This window comes from Ahaetulla prasina, chromosome 2 (genome assembly GCF_028640845.1).
Source record: "Ahaetulla prasina isolate Xishuangbanna chromosome 2, ASM2864084v1, whole genome shotgun sequence".
Lineage (NCBI taxonomy): Eukaryota > Metazoa > Chordata > Lepidosauria > Squamata > Colubridae > Ahaetulla > Ahaetulla prasina.
This window is the reverse complement of record NC_080540.1, coordinates 73,563,536-73,584,729: the sequence shown is the minus strand read 5'-3', so window position 1 is coordinate 73,584,729 and position 21,194 is coordinate 73,563,536. Positions and strand designations below refer to the sequence as shown.

The following is a 21,194-nucleotide window of genomic DNA, read 5'->3' as shown; positions in this document are numbered from 1 at the left end:
TTGCTCCTTTAACTATTCTTATTAAAATACCTTTCAACCTCTCACCCCTATTTTTTTCTTCAAACTTTTTTCCCTAGAAATACCAAGTTTGCTCACAATTGTATATGTACTCTTTTGATGGCTTATAATAAAGGCATTGTCCAAATATAGATTTTGGAATTGCAATAAATATGCATAGATAAACAAGGTGTGAATGTTTTTGCCAAATAGAAGCAAGCACATCATGCCAAGCCATAAGCCTGGCTTAGCAACCAAGATAGAGCGCTCTTGGAACCTAACTATGGCTTCATTATCTTATTTTGTCTGTATAAAGTCAGACTGTTATGTACAGACTTCACACTATCTGTGTCTTGATTAGGGGACTAATTAGGTGAATCTAAAGAAAAGAGGTAAAGGTTCCCCTCGTTCACATGTGCTAGTCATTCCTGACTCTAGGGGGCGGTGCTTATCTCCATTTCAAAGCCGAAGAACCAGCGCTGTTTGAAGACGTCTCCATGATTATGTGGCCTGCATGACTAAACACCAGAGGCATATGGAACGCTGTTACCTTCCCACCAAAGGTTGTCCCTATTTTTCTACTTGCATTTTTTACATGCTTTCAAACTGCTAGGTTGGCAGAAACTGGGACAAGTAACGGGAGTTCACCCCGTTACGTGGCACTAGGGATTCAAACCGCTGAACTAGTGACCTTTCGATTGACAAGTTCAGTGTCTTAGCCACCGCATCCTGATATAGCTGCATCTAGTCAGGGACAAAACAAGACCTTGAGGAACCTGTGGAATGTTAAAGAGGGATGGAGCTAACCTGATGTCCAGGGGGAGAAAATTTCACAAGGGGGGTGCACCTTGCCAGAGAAAGCCTACCTTCTGGGACCTGCCAAATGTAATTCCCTGACAGACCGGGACCTGCCATATGCCTTCCATGCCAGATCATAAATATATTTCTAGTGTTTTGGACTTGAAGTTCAAAGAAAAGTCCTCTAGTCCTTAATAGCTAGCCAATGTTTCTTTTTTGTTTTTCTCCTTTCAAAGCACTAAATATGTGGTATTTCTTCTGCACTCTGCTTTACCTCTTGCTATAAGTTGGCACATATCCCCCTCAAAGTGTGGCTGCATATAGCTAAAATATACAACGAAAACGTACAAGTTCTCTCATCTCATATTTACTTTAAATCATGGCACCATGTTATTAAAAATGAAAGCTTGAATGTATTCATTAATATGATCTGGTGTATATTTCAAAATTAGTAGAAACGTATTTTATATCTATTTAGACATGACAATGGGAAATGTGATTATAGAATAAAAAACTGGCAAACATCATCTCAAAGTTTATTTTCCAGAAATTTGTTCAGACCATAAAGATGCACATAATAAGCTATAACATATATCTTGAATATCTGACTTTTAAACATAGATGAAGCTGCAATTTGTTTCAAGCAGTAGCTGATACAAGTTTACTCATTCCACTGAAGTAGGATCTTTCTCTTTCGCTCATAACTTCAAAGTGCAAGGGTTGACTACAGAAGTTACACTCCGCAGTGGAGTGGGGTTTTAATTCTAGACGCACTTCCTTCCAGGTACTTAGCAGGTTGTCTACAAGAAAAGGAAAACATAGCTGATAATTTAAAGAAATTTACTTTCTTCCTCAATTGTAAGCTTTAATTTGTGAAAACATTAATCACAAAAATCCAGCAAAACCTAAAACACTGGTTTTGTTCTTTCAGTAAGAACAAAACTCTACCAAACTCTTTCCCTAGAAATTGAAAGGTTAAAACATGCTAACATGTTTTGTCCCCTTCAAATACTTTATACAGCCCTAAAACACAAATATGTGCTTTGGACACTTATGGCTTACTATAGAGAGGCAGGAGATCCATAGTCTGAAGGCTCAATTCAAGAGCAAGTTGCCAACAAAGAGGCATATTTAATTGAAGGCCCTTCCAACATGAAACCAAACAGTACTAATGATAATTTGTCTTAATCACAGAAAGAGGAAATTATCTAAACAAGTGCAGCTAAACTAGATCCTTACTACTAGTCATAAAAAGCACTTGGCTAACAAATCTTATATTGTTATCATTAGTTGATTTTTCTTAGCTGCTGTATATGTTATTTATAATTTTATGTGTTTTTTCTTGTTTTTAAGTACTTTTAGCTTGCTAGAGTTATGACATTTGAGACGGGCAACTATATAAATTGAATGAATAAACAAACTCAGCTTAGAAATTGAATGGTTGATACTGTTCTCTTTTTACAGCTGAGAAATTGCATATATAGGCTGGTAAAATAGCACTTCCTTTTTCTATATGAAGATGTGTTCAGCAATGCATATTCTTGTCAAGAATAACACCTTAAAGCTGTTTTTTTTCACTCACCAATAAAATAATTCATCATTTGTGGAGTATGATGTGGTGTGGGGGCAATACGCAATAACTCTTCTCCACGTGGCACAGTGGGATAATTTATTGCCTGGACATAGATGCTATGTTTGTTCATCATTTTATCACAGATCTCAGTATTTTTAGCAGCATCTGCAACCTGAAGTTAATAAAAGATCAGATGAGTTTCTAGGCTGAAGGCACATTTTCTTTTGACCAACTATAACTGTTCCTGGAAAAAAAGTCAACCGTTGCTTTTTTTCCAGGAACAATGCTTACTTCTAATAACTTAATTTTTGTTAATGAGATACAAACTATATAGAGACAATAGAAAAGTGATTATGGAAAGAGCAGAGAAGGCAAGAGCCAGAGGAAGTTGGGAGAAGAGAATGGAACTTTTCTTGCCATCATCAAAGAGGGGGTTCTTTCAGTTAAAAAGGTAAAGGTAAAGGTTCCCCTCGCACATACATGCTAGTTGTTCCTGACTCTAGGGGGCAGTGCTCATCTCCGCTTCAAAGCCGAAGAGCCAGTACTGTCCAAAGACGTCTCCGTGGTCATATGGTCGGCATGACTAAATGGCAAAGGCGCATGGAGCGCTGTTACCTTCCCACCAAAGGCGGTCCCTATTTTTCTACTTGCATTTTTTATATGCTTTCGAACTGCTAGGGTGGCAGAAGCTGGGACAAGTAACAGCTCACCCTGTTACGTGGCACAAGGGATTCAAACCACTGAATTGCCAACCTTTCGATCGACAAGCTCAGCATCTTACCCACTAAGCCACCACGTCCTTTTCAGTTATGCAGCCCCAATATATAATTCACTGCAAGGAAATTTACAGTACTCCCTGTATTTTTTGTGGTATGAACTCTTGGGAACAAATATTTTGTGGCAAACTGCTAAATATTAGATGCATGATTCTTGGTGGGAAAAAAGGGCATGTCCCAAAATGACAGGAGAAAAAAGTGGATCTGTTCTATTTGGTATTATATTGGCATGCTATTGGGCCTCAGTTGACAAAGTGATTTTTTTTACAAAGTACAGCTCTCAGCTCTCCATGTCCAAGTGGATAAAGATGCAACTACCAAAAAACAGCCTTCTATTCTCTCAAAATGTCAGTTAATCTTCACCATGCTAGGCATTTTCCCCAAGCTCTGTTAACGGAGCAATTCATTTGTTCTGGAAACAAAACAATTCTTCATTACCAAAAACAGTTTGGAAATCAAATAACTTCCATCAAAAACTGTTATCACTAATGATTCTTGAAAAGGTTTATTTAGCCAACCACCATCAGCTATTTAATGAACGCATCCTTCATCCATTTCTTCCTCTAAATACTTGTCTGCCTCCCATTCTATGTATCAGTAGTTACACACACACACACACACACACACACACACACACACACACACCTCTCTCCTATATATGTATCCTTATATATCCTATATATGTCTATGCATCTCTCCCAACTCTCACCAACTACTCCTATGCAACAGAACTAGCTATACATGTATTAGGTTTAATACACAAAATTTAACAAAAAGCAAAAAGTTATGATCTTTAAAGACATGTCTTTCCTCTATGCTACAAATTGCTGATGCTTCCAAACTTTATTGTAAAATCATAGTATGCTAAATACTTACCCTGATAGGAATTATATGACTGGGACAATGCACTACAGGAAGCCCAGCATCCATCAGCATTTGTCTCATGAGTTTAACATTACGTTGGTGTTGTCGACGAAGGACTTGCCCCTCTGTACTTTTGAGTGTTCTCACAGACTCTAATGCACCAGCTAAAAGCATGGGTGGTAAGGAAGTGGTAAAAATGAAACCAGCAGCATAGGAACGGACAGTATCTATTAGAGAACTCGTACTGGCAATATAGCCTCCTACACAACCAAAGGCTTTACCTGAAAGAAAAAAAAAGTCTCAGTTCTTGGCATTTCTCAATCAACACAAATAATACAAAAACTGATATCTTAAGCAGTACTCTTCTAGCATCAAATCTTCTTGCAGGAGGTACCTTTATCATAATACTGCCATCAAGTATTTCTGAACTTATTATCTATACTATAGTATAAAATAACACCTTAAATAAACCTTACTAAATTGAAAATAAAGTAATGTGAAGCTTTCCCTTGAAGTTTTGGTACACAATAAGCTCTCCATACAAAGGTAGCAATTTTTCACTAAATAAATTCCATGGAAGCTTAGATTTTGTCATCTATAACCAAAATTAGGAAATTGTCGTATAATGTTTTGTCATCTCTAATACATGTTCTCATTTGCTTACTGCCTTTTGTGCAAGAGCCCAAGAATGCAAACATACCAAAATCCACTTGTAAAGCAATCTACTGGGAAAGCATACTTTGGGTAAACTGATATCTCTAAATTGCAAAATAAGAGCAAATGGAGTTGTATAATCTTGCATAATACTAACTGTCAGTTCATAGTTCCTTTAAATTTAAACGGATTAAATTCGTTTCCCTCAGTTCAAACCATGCTCTGTTTGCATTAAAGACTTTCAGTCTTATATTTTACCTGTAGAAAATACTGGTTTCTACTATATGGATTTACTAGTTCTGTTCCTACCAAATGTCTTTAAACAATTCCCTCATCAAATAAAGATCAAACCTGTCTTTAAAGATCTAAAGAGAAAAACAGATTTTTGTAAAGTTAATTATATTTTCAGAAACATTAATCTGAAGATAGGGTGGTTAGATTTAACCAAAAATCAATTATCCCTGAAGATTTAATGATTATCCATCACTGTTTTGACTCATTTTACTTATCTTTCAAACTAGACTTCAGCACATATGAATATACGTACCAAGTGTTCCAGAAATAATATCCATTTTATGCATTACTCCATCTCTGTCTCCAATGCCACCACCCCGTGTTCCATAGAGTCCAACAGCATGTACTTCATCGACAAATGTAATTGCTCCATGCTCATGAGCCACATCACAAAGCTCTTCCAATGGACAAACTGCACCTAAAACAAGGTTATATTTATATTTTGGTTTTTATAATTATCATTTCCAAAATTTCAGTAACATGCGCTTCAGAAATCAAACATACCATCCATTGAATGAACAGTTTCAAATGCAACAATTTTTGGAACAGACGGATTAGATTTTTTCAGGAGTTCTCTGAGGTGACCAACATCATTATGTCGAAATATATGCTTTGGCGCTCTACTATTCCGAATCCCCTGAATCATAGAAGCATGGTTTCCTGAATCAGAGTAAATTTCACAATCTGAGGAAAGGAAAGAAAGAAAAAAAGAATAAATACAACCCAACAGTGTAAAACACTACAGACTGATCTTCTTAGCTTGGGTATTTATTGATTTACAAAATAGAACTGGGGCAACTGACTAAGCCAGTTGGAAATCAGATTATTCCAAGTGGCAACTAATACCTCATTCCCAGTAACAACAGCAATTTCATGGATCCCTCTAGCTATGCATCAAATAAAAATCACGAGGCAAGAAAACTCTTCCAACTCCCTCAAATATTGGAGCTACAAGCAGATATTAATAAATTGCTCTTATTTAATATGAATTTCAATTTTTGTTTTTGGACAACTATTACACAAATCCAAGTTGTCATTTTTAAAAAAAAGGGGGGGGGGAGGGAGAAACGCAGATAGCTAGAGTAGGTACATCACTGAAAAGATAAATTTTATGCTAGACATACAGTTCTTTTTTTGTAAATAATTTTTATTTCCATTTTTCAACATCATATTTATATACAATCTATTATCCATCATTAATCATTAATTTTTATTTATTACTAATTCAGGCCTGCCCAACTGCCACTTCCTTGCTACACAACTTCCCTCTCTACCCTCTACTACTTTCCCTTATCATTCATCCCCTTCACTTTACTACTTCCTCTCCTCCTTCTCCACTCCTCCCTTCTTCCACCCTATCTCGCCCTCTTATTCCCCTCCTCCTTCTCTGCACTTTCCTATCTACTTTCTTCCCTCCTTCTACTCCTCTCTCCTTTTCTTGAAATGGCAGTCGAGCATCCCCAATATCATTTTAAATTTTTTAAATTCATATCTTCTAAGATTACTGTACATTAATAATCAGTCCATGTATCACTTGTTGATTCATTTCCCCCCCCTTCCCCCCCTCCTCCCCCTTCCCCCCCCGGACTTCCCAGAGCAAATACCGGGTATTATAACCACCAATCACAAGCTAGAGTATACAAAATATACATACCCTCCCACCTTAGAAAAAATTTAAAACTATAAATCCCTCACAATAAAAATAAGAAGATAGGAAAGAATAATAAAAAAGAAAAGAAACAATACCAACTTCACATATTACTTCTTCTTACAGTCCATTTTAAAATTAGTCCATCTTCTAAAGTTCAATTTTTATTTATTTTCCCCACTTGTATATTCCTTCAAATTTCATAAGTCTGTTTCTCAAATCACAGTCCATCTTCTCGAACTCAAATTTTTGTCACTTATATATTTCTTCAATTGCCATAACATTTAATGTCCATTCTTCTTACAGTCCATTTTAAAAATTAGTCCATCTTCTAAAGTTCAATTTTTTTATTTATTTCCCCCCCCCCACCTGTATATTGCTTCAAATTTCATTACTCCAATTCTTAAATTACAATCCAGCTTCTCAAATTCAATTTCATCACTTATATATTTCTTCAATTGTCATAAAATTTAATATTCAATCTTCCAATACTACTCCATCAATCAAATATCAAGCAAATAATCATTTAAACTACATCCACAATATAACAGTAAACAGTTAGAATCATTACATCCACATTATCTAAATTCATAAATTTCACTTTCCAACCTTCACAATTGAGTAATATCATCCGAAAGATTTATACCATACAAATAGCAAATAACACAAATCCTATAATTTATATCCTAAACAAATCAATTCCAAAAATTAACCATAATCATCCTATTCACATCTTAAACATTCCTCCCCTCTCCCATTCTATTTTCCATCATTTCCAAACCAGTTAACTTAGCATCTAACAACAAAGGATTCCCACTCTTTAAAACATTAATATAAAAATGTCTCGCTTTCATAACTGAATTAAGAAAATACTTTCTACCTCTAAAATTCACTGACAAACCCATTGGGACTTCCCATCTAAAATGTATCTGATATTTCTTAAGCTCATCCACCAAAAAAGCAAATTCTCTTCTGTTTCTTAACATTTTAGGAGGAATTTCCTTCATCATTTTTATATCTTGTCCCAATATCTGAAATTTATTTTTATAAAAGGCTTGCAAAATTTCATACCTAACCTTTTTAGTTGTAAAATAAATAACCACATCCCTAGGTACTCTATTTTGTCTTGCCCACCAAGAATTAACACGATAAATTCTTTCAATATTAATCTCAAAATCTTCTGGCTCCACACCCTTTATCTGTGCAAAGGCTTGCGTAAAAATCTCCTTTAAATTTTCCTTCCTATTTTGTTTCAACCCCCTCACCCTTATAGCATATTCCATTAATCTATATTGTAATATTACTCTTTCTTCATCTGCCCTATCTACCTTTGCCTTTATATCTTCCATCTTATTATCTAAGTTCCAATTGTTTTGATTTTTTTGAATATCTTCTATTTTCCTTTGCAGCTCTAAATTAGCTTTATTAAATTCTGCAAGATCGTCCTGCATCTGAATACAAGAACTTAATATTTGCGCAATTGCATCCTTTACCATTTTCATTTCCCTCTTCTGCTCTTCCACCACTTCCTTGAAATCCAACATCTCTTTCTCTATTTCATCAAATTTTTGATCTATTTCTAAAAAATGACTCTCCAAAAACTCCTGTAAAAAATTCTTTACTTCCTTTTTGATTTCTTCTTTTAATTTTTGAATCTGAGCTGAAGAAATTTCAGCTGAAATTTCAAAGTTTTTAATAACTTTTGGCACTATTTGCTTAAAAGCCATTTAAAAAAAAAAAGGATAGCTTAATAATAGACCACAAAAAAGAGAAAGAAAATTTTTTTTAAAAGACAATTTCAAAAAAACCTATCTTCTAAATCACTATAATCCCAAGGAAGATGAAAAAATATAAATCATAAGATTCTCATTTCTTCCAATTAGTCAGTATCTTCCTATATATCTTCTTTTTCAACACACTTTTGGCACTATTTGCTTAAAAGCCATTTAAAATATATATATATATATATATATATATATATATATATATATATATATATATATATATATATATATATATATATATATATATATATATATATATATATATATATATATATATATATATATATATATATATATATATATATATATATATATATATATATATATATATATATATATATATATATATATATATATATATATATATATATATATATATATATATATATATATATATATATATATATATATATATATATATATATATATATATATATATATATATATATATATATATATATATATATATATATATATATATATATATATATATATATATATATATATATATATATATATATATATATATATATATATATATATATATATATATATATATATATATATATATATATATATATATATATATATATATATATATATATATATATATATATATATATATATATATATATATATATATATATATATATATATATATATATATATATATATATATATATATATATATATATATATATATATATATATATATATATATATATATATATATATATATATATATATATATATATATATATATATATATATATATATATATATATATATATATATATATATATATATATATATATATATATATATATATATATATATATATATATATATATATATATATATATATATATATATATATATATATATATATATATATATATATATATATATATATATATATATATATATATATATATATATATATATATATATATATATATATATATATATATATATATATATATATATATATATATATATATATATATATATATATATATATATATATATATATATATATATATATATATATATATATATATATATATATATATATATATATATATATATATATATATATATATAACTTAATAACAAGTCAAGAGAAAAGAAAAATATTTAGAAAAGAAAATTTCAAAAACTTTTCTTCTAAATCACTATAATCCCAAAGAAAAGAAAAATATAAATCATAAGATTCTCATTTCTTCCAATTAGTCAGTATGTTTCTATGTATCTTCTTTCTTCTATTTCAACACTAGCTGTTAGTAAGCATTTCTACTTTCGTTTTCAGAGCACACATTCCACAAAACCGCCATTTGCTTTCTTCTCTCCTATCTTCGCAGCCAATAAATCCTCAGGGTCTCACAATCTTCTTACAAACAGGTGTTAGAACTCCAGTTTTTGCTCCGTCCACGTTCCAATCCATCATTAAATCAATTCCTGTCGTGGAAATTGGACGCTTCGTTTGTTCGCCATAAAGGCAAAAGCCTCTCCTAGCCAGGAGCTTATCAGGTTTTAGAAGGAGAACTTCCCACCAGCTTTAAAAGCTTATTAGGGCATCTCAACCTCGAACCTAATTGCTCAACTTTCCTCCTTCGCCCGAATGAAAGAATCCAAGCTGTTGGACTCAGATTTACGATGTCCTAACAGCTTTACAGACTAGGGAGTTAGCAGCTAAATCATAGCTGCTTCTTCACAAAGCAGAGCCAAACCCGGAAGTGCTAGACATACAGTTCTTATAAGGTGATAACAATGCTTTGGAGTTATGCTTGTGCTGCTATGACATGTTTCCTTGTTTTATGAAATGTTTTAGAAATTTAGCTTAGTATGATGGATTCTATCAAAATTTTCTTGATTGTATGAATTTTAGGAGAATCTTGCAAGAAAAATACTCTATTTTATTAAAGGTAGTCATAAGCATGTAGTAATGTAAGCACATATCTTATACGAGTCGTTTTTAAAAAGTAGCTCCTGATGAAGAATTAGCAAAAAGTACAGAAGTGGAATTACCATCTACCTTCGATGAATTGCTAAAATTACCAGTTATGGTTATAAGGTTGGGGTTTTGAACCAGCAATTATTCTTATTTGCAACAACTGCATTTAGAAGGAAATCAATGCAATATAGTACAGGTAATCCTTGACTTACAGTCACTGACAGTCATTTAGCGACTGTTGAATTTACAATGGCACTGAAAAAAGTGACTAATTTTTCACATTTACAACCATTGTAGCATCCCTGTGGTCATATGAACAAAATTTGGATGCTTAGCAACTGGCATGTATTTATGACAGATGCATTGTTCTGGGGTCATGTGATCATCCTTTGCGACTTTTGACAAGCAAAGTCAATATGGAAGCCAGATTCACTTAATAACTGTGTTGCAAACTTAACATCTGCAGTGACTCATCAAACAACTGTGACAATTAAGGTTGTAAAATGGGGCAAAATTCACTTAACAACTGTCCCCCTTAGCAATGGAAATTTTGGGTTTGATTGTGGTTGTAAGGTGAGAAGTACCTGTAGAAGGAAATGCTATGAAATTGTTATGTAAAACTATTTACCTTGTAAAGTAATAGGAAAAATTGGATCTTACCTGGTAGCATTTTAGCTAATGTGAAGAGTGTTGAATCATTTGCTACAAAGCAAGAAGAAAACAAAAGAGCAGCATCTTTTCCATGAAGATCAGCCAATTCTTTTTCAAGATCAACATGAAATTTACTGGTTCCCGAAATGTTCCTCGTGCCTCCTGCTCCTGCTCCATGTTGTTTCAGTGTTTCCCTGTGAAAAAGGTTCCAACAGTGGTATCAGTGGCACTACTTGGGATAACATTATACTTGCAAATTGGGTTTATGCTATTTCATATAATTATTTCTAGGGTACTTAATTATTACAGATTTTATCCAAGATTCCAAAATCTTAATGAACAAGTAACATATATTACTTGTTCATTTCAGAAAACAAATATACATACATACATACATTCATACATACATAAGAAAGGACTGCCAAAAAGCACACACAATTTAATCAAGTAATCCAGTTTGGATCATGGGGCTGAATCCACATTGGTCATGCTTCAGAGCTGACCCAATGAAATCAACAAGATGCAAAGCAGTAACAACTAAAGCTAATCTCATCAATTTTATACTTTTACTGTGACCAACTCTGCATAGGAAAAGAAATCTGGGCATCTGTTGCAGTATTCTTAAAAGAATAGCAATACAAGAGCTTGAAATTTGAAGGGAATGACTAATTGGATGGTAATATATTTGTGGGATTGACTCTCCCTGAAATTATCTACCCGTCCTACCAGAGTGGAAAGGGTCAGCATGCTTCGGGTCCCTTCTTTGAAAACTTGCCACCTAGTGGGACCATGGAAGCATGCCTTTTCTATGGCTGCCCCACATTATGGAATAGAATAAAGTTATCTGGATCTGCTTATTGGGAATTCCAGGAGACGATTCAATGCTGGATTTTTGTTTTGATTTTATGATTTATGGTTTTACAGTTAGAGGGTTTTACTGCTTTTGGGAGCCACTTGGCTTTAAGATGATTGGCCATACAAAATTTTTAAATAAATAAATAAATATAACTATTCTATTTTCCATTGGACCTTCGGAAGACCAAGGGGGGAAAAGACTTGCCTTGAGCCGATATGGGCGAGAAATGAATTTAATAATAATAAATAAGACAGTATTAGGTACAAGAGGGATCCTTTTTTTAAAAAAATTTGCATTTATATCCCGCCCTTCTCCGAAGACTCAGGGCGGCTTACACTATGTTAGCAATAGTCTTCATCCTATTTGTATATTTATATACAAAGTCAACTTATTGCCCCCAACAATCTGGGTCCTCATTTTACCTACCTTATAAAGGATGGAAGGCTGAGTCAACCTTGGGCCTGGTGGGACTAGAACCTGCAGTAATTGCAGGCAGCTGTGTTAATAACAGACTGTCTTACCAGTCTGAGCCACAGAGGCCCTAAGATCAAGAATTATCTAACAAAGTACTTCATAATCAAAGAGGAACTAGAAATGAACTCATCTGTCATTTTCTTAAAATGATTGTGCAAAATTCTACACAACACTAATTAAAAACACTTTATTTTTAATTAAAATACTTACATAACAGCTCCACAAACTCTAGGGTGGCGACTCATCCCAAGATAATCATTGCTGCACCAGACAGACACTTCTTTCTTGTTGATTAAGGATTCTGAATAATCATCTGCCAGAGGAAAAATCTGGGCTCTTCGATTCACAGTTTTAAACACACGATATGTATGATCTTTTTTCTTCTCATCAATCTTCTTCTCAAAAAACTGATCATATTGAAAAGTCGAAACAGCTAAAAATGAAAACACTAAGGTGAAATATTATTTCTATTTAGATTTAGCAAAACGTTGAAAGCTGCAAATTTTGATTTCTATCAGTCAGTTCAACAAAGCTAATTCTTACACTTTGGCAAGTTTTCCTGAAGCAGATGAGATACCCTTTCTGGCCTCTGCTTCAACATTATGTCCTGGAATTTCTTCAACAAGCCATTTTTCTTTTCACCATCCATCTCAGCATTAACCTCAACAGTACTTTCTGATGTTTGGGTAAATTCTATACAATAAAATATAGTAACATTAACAATTTAAGAAGCCATTCCAGAATAGTTGAATTGTTCAAAAAGATTTCATGTACTGAACGGTTCTATATGTTTTCCATATGTAAAGCCTGTTTGATAAATGTAAGCTATTACAGGGATTCTCACGGGCGACAACTATTTTATATGCCTTTCATTTAGGATACGGTAGATGATAACATCTTACCTTATGGCGTATGTAATTTATTCTGATTGTGGCCTAGTGCCATTCAATAAGTGTCATAAAGAAGCTTTATTAATTAATCAAGGTGAGTATTAAGTGTCAGCTAACAAAAAATCTAAGCCAAACAGAAAAAAGAGCTCACTGATACTATAAAATCTGGGTAAAAAGCCCTCCCTTCTTCAAATCAGTTTGCTGCAATTATTAGCCAAGGGAAGGTATGCAGAATCAATAGATGAACATGGGATTTTAAGCAGAATTACTATTTGAAAAGTGTTGCAAACTTGTATAAGATTTTAAAAGTTTAATAATTTCTCCTCTTTAAATCTGCTTAGCACAACTACTTTTTTGTATGTTGTATAAACAAACAAACACTCAGATTTTCACAAGGGCAACACACCTTTTCTTACAGCTTGCATTTCTTCCACATCCTCCTGGAGTTCCCGGCTGGCTTATTATTATTATTATTATTATTATTATTATTATTATTATTATTATTATTATTATTATTATTATTATTATTATTATTATTATTATTATTATTATTATTATTATTATTATTATTATTATTATTATTATTATTATTATTATTATTATTATTATTATTATTATTATTATTATTATTATTATTATTATTATTATTATTATTATTATTATTATTATTATTATTATTATTATTATTATTATTATTATTATTATTATTATTATTATTATTATTATTATTATTATTATTATTATTATTATTATTATTATTATTATTATTATTATTATTATTATTATTATTATTATTATTATTATTATTATTATTATTATTATTATTATTATTATTATTATTATTATTATTATTATTATTATTATTATTATTATTATTATTATTATTATTATTATTATTATTATTATTATTATTATTATTATTATTATTATTATTATTATTATTATTATTATTATTATTATTATTATTATTATTATTATTATTATTATTATTATTATTATTATTATTATTATTATTATTATTATTATTATTATTATTATTATTATTATTATTATTATTATTATTATTATTATTATTATTATTATTATTATTATTATTATTATTATTATTATTATTATTATTATTATTATTATTATTATTATTATTATTATTATTATTATTATTATTATTATTATTATTATTATTATTATTATTATTATTATTATTATTATTATTATTATTATTATTATTATTATTATTATTATTATTATTATTATTATTATTATTATTATTATTATTATTATTATTATTATTATTATTATTATTATTATTATTATTATTATTATTATTATTATTATTATTATTATTATTATTATTATTATTATTATTATTATTATTATTATTATTATTATTATTATTATTATTATTATTATTATTATTATTATTATTATTATTATTATTATTATTATTATTATTATTATTATTATTATTATTATTATTATTATTATTATTATTATTATTATTATTATTATTATTATTATTATTATTATTATTATTATTATTATTATTATTATTATTATTATTATTATTATTATTATTATTATTATTATTATTATTATTATTATTATTATTATTATTATTATTATTATTATTATTATTATTATTATTATTATTATTATTATTATTATTATTATTATTATTATTATTATTATTATTATTATTATTATTATTATTATTATTATTATTATTATTATTATTATTATTATTATTATTATTATTATTATTATTATTATTATTATTATTATTATTATTATTATTATTATTATTATTATTATTATTATTATTATTATTATTATTATTATTATTATTATTATTATTATTATTATTATTATTATTATTATTATTATTATTATTATTATTATTATTATTATTATTATTATTATTATTATTATTATTATTATTATTATTATTATTATTATTATTATTATTATTATTATTATTATTATTATTATTATTATTATTATTATTATTATTATTATTATTATTATTATTATTATTATTATTATTATTATTATTATTATTATTATTATTATTATTATTATTATTATTATTATTATTATTATTATTATTATTATTATTATTATTATTATTATTATTATTATTATTATTATTATTATTATTATTATTATTATTATTATTATTATTATTATTATTATTATTATTATTATTATTATTATTATTATTATTATTATTATTATTATTATTATTATTATTATTATTATTATTATTATTATTATTATTATTATTATTATTATTATTATTATTATTATTATTATTATTATTATTATTATTATTATTATTATTATTATTATTATTATTATTATTATTATTATTATTATTATTATTATTATTATTATTATTATTATTATTATTATTATTATTATTATTATTATTATTATTATTATTATTATTATTATTATTATTATTATTATTATTATTATTATTATTATTATTATTATTATTATTATTATTATTATTATTATTATTATTATTATTATTATTATTATTATTATTATTATTATTATTATTATTATTATTATTATTATTATTATTATTATTATTATTATTATTATTATTATTATTATTATTATTATTATTATTATTATTATTATTATTATTATTATTATTATTATTATTATTATTATTATTATTAAGTTAATTTATTTATTTATTTATTTATTTATTTATTTATTTATTTATTTATTTATTTATTTATTTATTTATTTATTTATTTATTTATTTATTTATTTATTTATTTATTTATTTATTTATTTATTTATTTATTTATTTATTTATTTATTTATTTATTTATTTATTTATTTATTTATTTATTTATTTATTTATTTATTTATTTATTTATTTATTTATTTATTTATTTATTTATTTATTTATTTATTTATTTATTTATTTATTTATTTATTTATTTATTTATTTATTTATTTATTTATTTATTTATTTATTTATTTATTTATTTATTTATTTATTTATTTATTTATTTATTTATTTATTTATTTATTTATTTATTTATTTATTTATTTATTTATTTATTTATTTATTTATTTATTTATTTATTTATTTATTTATTTATTTATTTATTTATTTATTTATTTATTTATTTATTTATTTATTTATTTATTTATTTATTTATTTATTTATTTATTTATTTATTTATTTATTTATTTATTTATTTATTTATTTATTTATTTATTTATTTATTTATTTATTTATTTATTTATTTATTTATTTATTTATTTATTTATTTATTTATTTATTTATTTATTTATTTATTTATTTATTTATTTATTTATTTATTTATTTATTTATTTATTTATTTATTTATTTATTTATTTATTTATTTATTTATTTATTTATTTATTTATTTATTTATTTATTTATTTATTTATTTATTTATTTATTTATTTATTTATTTATTTATTTATTTATTTATTTATTTATTTATTTATTTATTTATTTATTTATATATTTATTTATTATTTATTTATTTATTTATTTATTTATTTGAAGCTTTTATGAGATACCTTTCAGCCTACACTACATATCTACAGGCTACATAAGTCTTGGGGGAAAGCCTTTCTTTTGCAATAATATCTATGTGTGAAGCAATCTTTTCATAGCTACAGCAAGTTAGCAAATTTAGTACCACCACATAAAATCAGACCACACTGAGCTGTATGAATATCTGAAAATACTGATATACAAATTCAGAATTATGTACCTCTTGTACTGCTCTAAATACAAATATGTAGTATGCTGGAAAATATATTGCAACATAAACTTTTTGCCAAGTACTTTGTTCTGCATGGAGTTATCAGACTACAACTTAAACCATGAAATTAACCTTCCATCTATTGGCAGGGGCAGGCATTGTGTCTTTGAAGTGTTAACATGATCTTGGAAGCAGCGTTTCCAAGATCATGAAACATTGCAGGGGGTTATTTTATAGCATAATCTATGGTAAATAAAACAATTAAAGGAAGGAATTTTTTTTGGGGTGGGGGGAGAGGATCCAAAATTAAACTCTGGTACCCTAAGTTGACTGTATGGGTGTCTTCAAGACAGCCTTGATCCTGATGACTGCCTGCACAGGTCCCTACAGTTTTCTTGGCAAGGGTGCTTGGAAGCGTTTGCCATTGCCTCCTTCCCAGCGCTGAGGGAAAGTGACTGGCCCAAGTCACCCAAGCTGCCTTTGTACCTCAAGACAGGACTAGAACCGGCATGTTCCAGGTTCTACCGCCTGCTGCCTTTAACCACCACACCAAACTGGTTCCCAGCTGGTCCATAAGTGCTTGAAAACCCCTTCAACCCAGCAGACCCCGAGATGCCCCTTCTCCCTGGGACGCAGCCAGGCCGGATCGTTTGGGATTCCTGGCCAAGAGAGCGCCGTTCTCTGTGGCTCCTCTTTCCTTTAAACCGAGAGACAAGGGCGGGGAGGATGAGGAGGTTCCCTCCCGGGGACGAAGCCCACCCCGGCCGCCTTCCGCCACCGCCCCGGCGATTCAAAGCGGCGACCAAGACGCTCGCCGCCCGTTCCCAGTTAAACCCCTCCGGCGCCTCAGCTGGGCGGCCTCACGCAAGGTCAAGGCAGGAGAAGCCGCCGCGAGCCGCCGCTTTCCTCTTCCCGACCCTTCCCCACCCCCACCCCGACCCGAACTCCAGGCTATCCTCGCTCTGGCGCTCGGTCACACGCACGCGCGCGCGCCTCCCTGTCCCCGCCGACCCTCACCTGCCAAACCTTTCCCGTTCTGAGAGGTTCGCTCGGAATGCTGCTTATGTATATAAGTTGAGCGCAAGGGCGAATTGCGCAGGCGCGGACGAAGATGCGCCCGGCTGGATCTTGGCAGCTGCGCAACTTGGAGCAATCTCGCAAGAGAGGCGGAAGTAATCAGTCTTCTCTGTGAATGTATCGCTCCGACTAGACTAGACTAGACTAGACTAGACTAGACTAGACTAGACTAGACTAGACTAGACTAGACTAGACTAGACTAGACTAGACTAGACTAGACTAGACTAGACTAGACTAGACTAGACTAGCCTAGACTAGACTAGACTAGACTAGACTAGACAAGACTAGACTAGACTAGACTAGACTAGAGTAGACTAGACTAGACTAGACTAGACTAGACTAGACTAGACTAGACTAGACTAGACTAGACTAGACTAGACTAGACTAGACTAGACTAGACCAGACCAGACCAGACCAGACTAGACTAGACTAGACTAGACTAGACTAGACTAGACTAGACTAGACTAGACTAGACTAGACTAGACTAGACTAGACTAGACTAGACTAGACTAGACTAGACTAGACTAGACTAGACTAGACTAGACTAGACTAGACTAGACTAGACTAGACTAGACTAGACTAGACTAGACTAGACTAGACTAGACTAGACTAGACTAGACTAGACTAGACTAGACTAGACTAGACTAGACTAGACTAGACTAGACTAGACTAGACTAGACTAGACTAGACTAGACTAGACTAGACTAGACTAGACTAGACTAGACTAGACTAGACTAGACTAGACTAGACTAGACTAGACTAGACTAGACTAGACTAGACTAGACTAGACTAGACTAGACTAGACTAGACTAGACTAGACTAGACTAGACTAGACTAGACTAGACTAGACTAGACTAGACTAGACTAGACTAGACTAGACTAGACTAGACTAGACTAGACTAGACTAGACTAGACTAGACTAGACTAGACTAGACTAGACTAGACTAGACTAGACTAGACTAGACTAGACTAGACTAGACTAGACTAGACTAGACTAGACTAGACTAGACTAGACTAGACTAGACTAGACTAGACTAGACTAGACTAGACTAGACTAGACTAGACTAGACTAGACTAGACTAGACTAGACTAGACTAGACTAGACTAGACTAGACTAGACTAGACTAGACTAGACTAGACTAGACTAGACTAGACTAGACTAGACTAGACTAGACTAGACTAGACTAGACTAGACTAGACTAGACTATACTAGACTAGACTAGACTAGACTAGACTAGACTAGACTAGACTAGACTAGACTAGACTAGACTAGACTAGACTAGACTAGACTAGACTAGACTAGACTAGACTAGACTAGACTAGACTAGACTAGACTAGACTAGACTAGACTAGACTAGACTAGACTAGACTAGACTAGACTAGACTAGACTAGACTAGACTAGACTAGACTAGACTAGACTAGACTAGACTAGACTAGACTAGACTAGACTAGACTAGACTAGACTAGACTAGACTAGACTAGACTAGACTAGACTAGACTAGACTAGACTAGACTAGACTAGACTAGACTAGACTAGACTAGACTAGACTAGACTAGACTAGACTAGACTAGACTAGACTAGACTAGACTAGACTAGACTAGACTAGACTAGACTAGACTAGACTAGACTAGACTAGACTAGACTAGACTAGACTAGACTAGACTAGACTAGACTAGACTGGACTGGACTAGACTAGACTAGACTAGACTAGACTAGACTAGACTAGACTAGACTAGACTAGACTAGACTAGACTAGACTAGACTAGACTAGACTAGACTAGACTAGACTAGACTAGACTAGACCAGACCAGACCAGACCAGACTGGACTGGACTGGACTGGACTAGACTAGACTAGACTAGACTAGACTAGACTAGACTAGACTAGACTAGACTAGACTAGACTAGACTAGACTAGACTAGACTAGACTAGACTAGACTAGACTAGACTAGACTAGACTAGACTAGACTAGAATAGAATAGAATAGAATAGAATAGAATTTTTATTGGCCAAGTGTGATTGGACACACAAGGAATTTGTCTTGGTGCATATGCTCTCAGTGTACATAAAAGAAAAGATACGTTCATCAAGGTATGTGTATGTCGTAGGTATAAAACAAGTTTGTGCCCCTCGCCCCCTTTTTCGGAGAGTTGTTCGTAAAGTGGGCAGGGGTAGTCACGCGACTGCACCGATCCGTAGCGGTGAAGCCAAACTAGGACACGGAGCACCCTCGACCGGTTGCGGCCAGAGGTTACGCAAGTTCCTGGGGTGAGTTTGTGCTCAACGTGGGGAATTTCCCCTCCGTGTCAGCGGGAGGAAAGGAAGGAGATCTTTGGAAAGATGCAGTTTAGGTCCATATAGGAAACTTAGGAAATCCACATGAATAATATTTCTTTTGTAAACATAATTTCTTTTAAATAAAGAAGTCCTTTGGATTCAAGCTAACGTGCTTGGATCGCAGACAGGCTTATTTTAACCTCTATTCCTAGGAGTGTGAGTTTTGTATCTTTCCAAGTGGGGAAAAGGAAAGATTCCGTCTTTTCAAAGGGTAAAGTATTTCCTTAGATCTTCCTCCTTTCTGTAAATGAGGATGGCCAGCCTCGGAGAAAGAGGTGAAAAGAGCAGATAGTCAGGATGATCTGGATCAAGTTTGACCCGTTTGTATTCATCCTAGGTTGGGAATGAGCAGCGATCCAGAGCTGCCAATCTTCTCTTGCCTTTCTGGAAAACCTGTTCTGCAATCTGAACTCTACAGTAGCTTGCATGGGAAAATCTGCGGGCCTACCAATGCCTGCTGGGGAGGAAAGGTTGTGGCTTAAGATACTTTGGTGAACCCCATGATCATTAAAATCATTTCGCATAATGTGTGAACCCAGCCAACTGTGAAGATTCGTTTAAGATAATAGGAAGCCAACCTACACATATTCAAATGTGTGTGCTCTCTTTAATGGCTTCAAATTTTCAGAAACAGATCTGTTGTTGTGAATGGGGTCATATCTCAAACTGTATCTTAGGCACCTCTGAAAAATTATAGAAAATTGCACTGTGATAAGCTGTTTTCTCAGCTTGTCACAGCACAAATAAAACTGGTTTCCAGGGCTGAGATGCAGGGCTCTGTGGTCAGATCTCCAAGCCTGAC

At 30.5% G+C, this 21,194-nt stretch overlaps 1 protein-coding gene across 1 annotated transcript; it reads right to left on the bottom strand.

Moving 5' to 3' along the window:
• Window positions 1-1,317: 1,317 nt before the first annotated feature.
• On the bottom strand, window positions 1,318-17,402 carry ALAS1 (5'-aminolevulinate synthase 1). Its single transcript, XM_058167836.1, has 10 exons — window positions 17,366-17,402; window positions 13,620-13,670; window positions 12,867-13,016; window positions 12,534-12,756; window positions 11,003-11,187; window positions 5,461-5,640; window positions 5,210-5,374; window positions 4,021-4,289; window positions 2,378-2,540; window positions 1,318-1,595 (listed from the first exon to the last, which is right to left on the bottom strand). The coding sequence occupies exons 1-10, from the start codon at window positions 17,400-17,402 to the stop codon at window positions 1,435-1,437; spliced, it is 1,584 nt and encodes a 527-aa protein (XP_058023819.1). The 3' UTR covers window positions 1,318-1,434.
• Window positions 17,403-21,194: the final 3,792 nt, after the last annotated feature.

What these genes read in the sequence shown, in the direction of transcription:
- ALAS1 (XM_058167836.1), bottom strand. Translation starts at nt 17,402, where the DNA reads ATGGCAAACGCTTCCAAGCACCCTTGCCAAGAAAACT. An exon ending in GCACCCTTGCCAAGAAAACT is followed by an intron (nt 13,671 to 17,365) that starts GTAGGGACCTGT and finishes AATAATAATAAG; the next exon opens with CCAGCCGGGAACTCCAGGAG. An exon ending in GTCATATAATTCCTATCAGG is followed by an intron (nt 2,541 to 4,020) that starts GTAAGTATTTAG and finishes TATTAACTTCAG; the next exon opens with GTTGCAGATGCTGCTAAAAA.